Consider the following 4,836-nt stretch of genomic DNA (forward strand, 5'->3'; position numbering starts at 1 on the left):
CTGAGGCCCTGAAACATGTTTACTGCACAGTTATTTTTTTTAAAAAAAATATTGAACCAGATTCATTTGTTAATAAGCAACAAAGGTTCCAGAGCCAACCAATTTGCCCCACTGTGTTTGATAATTTATTATACTCCTACCACCAACTGTTTTGCAATGGAGCCTCCCACTGTCCCAAGCAGTTCAGAGGATTACAAAATGTTTTGGCTTGTTTGGAGTTTTCTGGGAACTCAAACTCCTCCTATTTCACCATCTCAACAAAACAAATCCTTTAGAGAGGGTAAAGGCAGCTGAGAAAGAATCATTTTGCTCTGCACGGTAGGTGGGATCTGTTGAAAAGAAAGAAAAAGCAAGGGGATTGGGGCCCTAGGGTTCAGGTGAGTTGCTATTACGAATGAATAGGCAGTGTGCTCTTGGCATTATGGGTGGGGGAGAGGGGGACAGCAGAAGTTGGCTGGAGCAAACAGCATACGGCTTCTTGCCTTTAGGCCCTGTGCAGTATTTTCCACAATCCTCCCAGCTAGGAACACAGAAAGCTGAGTCAGACCTTTGGTCCATCTAGCTCAGCATTGTCTACACTGATTGGCAGTGCCTCTCCAGGGTTTCAAAACAGGGACATTTTTCATCCCTTCGGGATATGTCATTGGGGATAGAATCTGGGACCTTCTGCCTGCAAAGTAAGTGCTCTGCCATTGAGCTATGGCTCTTAGATTCCTTGTATCCTCCTCCCTCCTGTTCTCCCTTTCCTCCCCACCCCTCTTTTATTCAGATCCCTGACGCCTGCACCCCTCTTTTCAAATCTTCCCTCCCGCTTTAATTTAAAATCTGCTTTAGACAGCCTCCTCCAGGCACCCCACTGTCAAGTGTTAGGTGAGTGGTTACCAGAGAGGGCCTTTTCCGTGTTGGAACCTTGCTTCTATAATTCTGTTCCCAGGTAGCTCCAGATTGCACAGACATGCACATGTATATTTTCAGTTCACTGAGGTTTTTAATGGGTGACTGGCAGCTGCTTATATTGATGTGTGTTTTGGGGGGGTCTACCTAAGCTCTACATATTGCTATGCCCCCCCTTGCATCCAGGTCACACTATGGCCTGTGTGCTGTACATACAATACATCAGTTTATATTTGTGTGTAGCCATTGAGCTTTTCTCTCTTTACCCTGTTTAAATATTTTATTGCGGGGTTTTGAATGTGTATCATCATCATTATAAATTTATAATCTACCTTTCCCATTATCAGCTGCTCAAAGTGGATTACCATTGTTTAAACAACAAACAAACAAAAAAGCAACCATTTAATGATCCAACCATTAAAACACAAATTATCAGACCAAAACAGTTGTGTGGGGAAGAAACCACATTAACAATCAATAAATTAAGCAATAATAGAATCAGGAATTAAAGAGAATTCCTTCTCACTGTAAGGTGCTTTGGATATCTTGAGAGGAACACCTGATCTATCTAAACTATGTGTTCTAATCAGCTGAAAGAGCTCACGATCCCATAAACAGGTTTTCTAGATTGCGCCTGTTTGTTACACTAGTGCAATGGTAGACTAATGAAAAATAAACATTTTTCCTTTTGTTTAGCACCCTCTTTATTGTCCTCTTTGCACTTGTCTGTGCTCTGAGCCTTCCTGTCTCTGTCACTACTTCCCTTCCTGCAAAGGGTTTGCAGTTCTTCTGTACTCAGATAATGTGTGTGGTCCTTCTGTTCCATTAAAGTAACCTTTCCCTTCCTTCACAGAAGCTGTACTCTTGTTAACATTCCGTGAGTGCATTTTCCCCTCTCAGTGGTTAGAATGTTCATAAAAGATATATGATATCACAGAGGATTAGCTAATGTCCGGGGAGGGTGTTTGCGGCTTTCACACAAGCAATAAAGCAATGACTACTTTTTAGCTTTTCTATAATTATACTAATTCATTTACATAGCAGTTTTGTGTGCAAATTGCTGTATGCCTTTTTTTAAAAAAACATCTCCATTCCTAAGTGCAGTTCACGCGATGGCTCAGATGGCAGCCTACTCAGTGTTGCTACTCCTGATGGTCTTGTTGGGACCCTTGCCGGCCTTCACCCAGAGGGAATCCCGTCATGACAAATTCCTCCGGCAGCACATTGACTACCCAAAGACGGGCAGCGACGTGGATGCTCGGCGTTATTGCAACCTAATGATGCAGAGAAGGGGAATGACCAACAATGTTTGCAAACCCAGCAACACCTTCATCCATGGGCACCACATGGCTGTGTATGGCATCTGCAGTAATGAAGGGACCTACTACAGTGGGAATTACTATGACAGCAACACACCCTTTGACATCACTAGTTGTCGCCTTGTTGGGGGAGGCTCCCAGAGGCCCCCCTGTAACTACAGAGGCAGGCTCAGTTTCCAGCGTGTTCGGGTAGCTTGCATTAACGGAGAGCCAGTTCACTTCCAGATGCCTCTTTAGGTGTTTTGTGGAAACGTTGCTTACTAGTGGTGTCAGCTTTGGATTAAATCGCTTGAATCCATTTTTGGAATCCAGCAGAATGAAAGCTTCCATTTCCCATTAGTGCACTTACGTATATCAGCATCAATTTGCTTTTGCAAATGTTGCAGCGTGCTCTCTCTAATGCCTCCTCTCCCAATCTTTCTCTCTTACTCCTTAGGCTTGTATTTTGATGAAATGTATGCCATCTAGTGGCTATCAATAAATATAACCACCTTTTCCTATCCTTGTGTTTCAACATCTTCCCCCAAACAGCCCTTTCTCTCTTTTGTAGCAGTTGTTCACCCTTCTTAATTCTTGCTGTGTTCCCTCGTTCCAGGGACAGTAGTTCTGTGTCAGGAAAGAGCTAGGGGTCTGTCATTCTCAACTCTCACAACAAACTACAGTTCCCAGGATTCTTTGTGGGAAGCCATGCCGTTTAAAGTAGTATACACTCCAAATAGGTTGTAATGCTAGAAAACGTTGCATGGCCACCCTTTTCAATATTAGACTGTTCTTTGCAGAGCTTGGAAAAGTTACTTTATTGAACTACAATTCCCATCAGCCCAATCAAGTGGCCATGCTGGCTGGGGCTGGTGGGAGTTGTAGTTCAAAAAAGTAACTTTTCCAAGTTCTGGTTCTTTGCTACCCCTATTAGTGTGATGTGATGCAGTGGCGTTCCCCAGCAACAGATACTTTTTAAGTTCATGAAGAAATGGAGATCAACTGAATTTCTCAGAGTACATGCCCTGGATTAACGTTGTTCTGTTTAGCTCTGATAAACTGGAGGGTTGTATAACTGTGAAAGCCCCAGGGATTTGTATTTCTGCAACTAAATCTCCTTGGATCTATCTGTGATTTGTGTCAACGTCTTGGCTCAAAATCTAATATGATAACACAGCTATTGTTATTCCTGGGAGGAATGGAAAATGCCAATATGGAAAATGTCCCTTCCCCCCCTCAGGCTTAGAACTAGAACTGTGACTGTATGGTCTTCTCTTGCAGTTTCATGCAATAAAATATTAATGTAAGCATGTAGAATGCTGCTGTTGGTATCTGCAGCTTGTGCAAAATGCAGCGGCCAGATTGGTAACAGCGACCAGACGGTCCGAACATATAAAACCAATTCTGGCCCGCTTGCACTGGCTGCCTTTATGTTTCCGAGCTCGATTCAAGGTGCTGGTATTGACCTATAAAGCCTTACACGGCTTGGGACCACAATACCTGATGGAACCCCTCTCCCGATACGAACCCACCCGTACACTACGTTCAAGATCAAAGGCCCTCCTCCGGGTGCCTACTCCAAGGGAAGCTCAGAGAATGGCAACATGGGAGACGGCCTTCTCAGTGGTGGCCCCTAAATTATGGAATGATCTTCCTGATGAGGTGTGCCTGGCGCCAACACTGTTATCTTTTCGGCGCCAGATCAAGACTTTTCTCTTCTCCCAGGCATTTTAGCATGTGTTCTATATTGTTTTAAATTTTTAAATTGTGTTTTAAATTGTTTTTTAAAAGATATATTTTAAATTGTATTTGTTTGTAGTTATTGTAAACCGCCCAGAGAGCTTCGGCAATGGGGAGGTATACAAGTTTAATAAATAAATAAATAAAATCTGCAACAAAACCCTGCAGTATGAAGTGCCAGCCAACTACCCTGGCCCTCTTCCAGGGGTACTCCATTCCATCCCTCTCTTGGCTTTTTAAGGGTCCCTCTTAGGGTTCTTTCTTTTTGGTCCTTCAGTAAATTTTGGGGTTTCCCCAAAACTGTTGGTGCCTCCCTCTTGTCTGTGGATAGAGCCATTTTGACCACACTTGGAAAATGAGTTTGTTATTAATAGATACAGTGGCAGCTAGTGGCTCCGTGTCCGTGGGGCAGTGGGATTCACTGGAGCACCTTGGACAGCTCCTTGGAAGTTCCGACTAAAACCCAGAGTGGATTCCACTGCCCCGCTGACATGGAACCACTAGCTGCCACTGAACATATACTAGCAGCCTCGCACCTTGTCTTGCCCATGAATTCGAAGAAACAAACAAACAAACAAAAATTAGGGCCTGTTTGAAACCAGAGGTTAAAACCAGTGCAGATTTGAAAGGCTCAGTCTGCCATATTGATTCAAAATGGTGTCCATTAGTATCCAAAGATGGAGAAAACCCTGCTCTAAACATAAACACCTGTTCCTTGATCTCAGGAACCACAGGTATCCAAAAGTGTAGCAGACAAACAGCTTTCTAAAATATACAGTTGATGGTGATGATTAGTATCAGCATTTTCCAGAGAGATGAGCATCCCTGCCTACTGTGCAGGAGTTCCATTCCCCACTGGGGAGAAGCAGGACCGTCTCCTAGCTTGAGAGGGCCTGGGTATACC

The 4,836-nt window shown here is 43.7% G+C and overlaps 1 protein-coding gene across 4 annotated transcripts; it reads left to right on the plus strand.

Annotated features, from left to right (window-relative positions):
• Positions 1-211: 211 nt before the first annotated feature.
• Positions 212-4,092, plus strand: LOC133366631 (ribonuclease-like). Of its 4 annotated transcripts, none has more exons than XM_061589938.1 (2): positions 212-318; positions 1,999-4,092. In XM_061589938.1, exon 2 carries the CDS (start codon positions 2,007-2,009, stop codon positions 2,448-2,450), a length of 444 nt encoding a protein of 147 aa, XP_061445922.1. In that variant the 5' UTR covers positions 212-318; positions 1,999-2,006; the 3' UTR covers positions 2,451-4,092. The 4 variants fall into 4 exon arrangements, with proteins under 4 accessions (XP_061445922.1, XP_061445921.1, XP_061445920.1 ...); XM_061589937.1 differs by having other exon boundaries at positions 262-377; positions 1,994-4,092; XM_061589936.1 differs by having other exon boundaries at positions 264-377.
• Positions 4,093-4,836: the final 744 nt, after the last annotated feature.

This window comes from Rhineura floridana, chromosome 11 (assembly GCF_030035675.1).
Source record: "Rhineura floridana isolate rRhiFlo1 chromosome 11, rRhiFlo1.hap2, whole genome shotgun sequence".
Lineage (NCBI taxonomy): Eukaryota > Metazoa > Chordata > Lepidosauria > Squamata > Rhineuridae > Rhineura > Rhineura floridana.

Bases quoted from the DNA above. Each gene is read 5' to 3' on its own strand.
- LOC133366631 (XM_061589938.1), top strand. From the start codon at position 2,007: ATGGCTCAGATGGCAGCCTACTCAGTGTTGCTACTCCTGATGGTCTTG.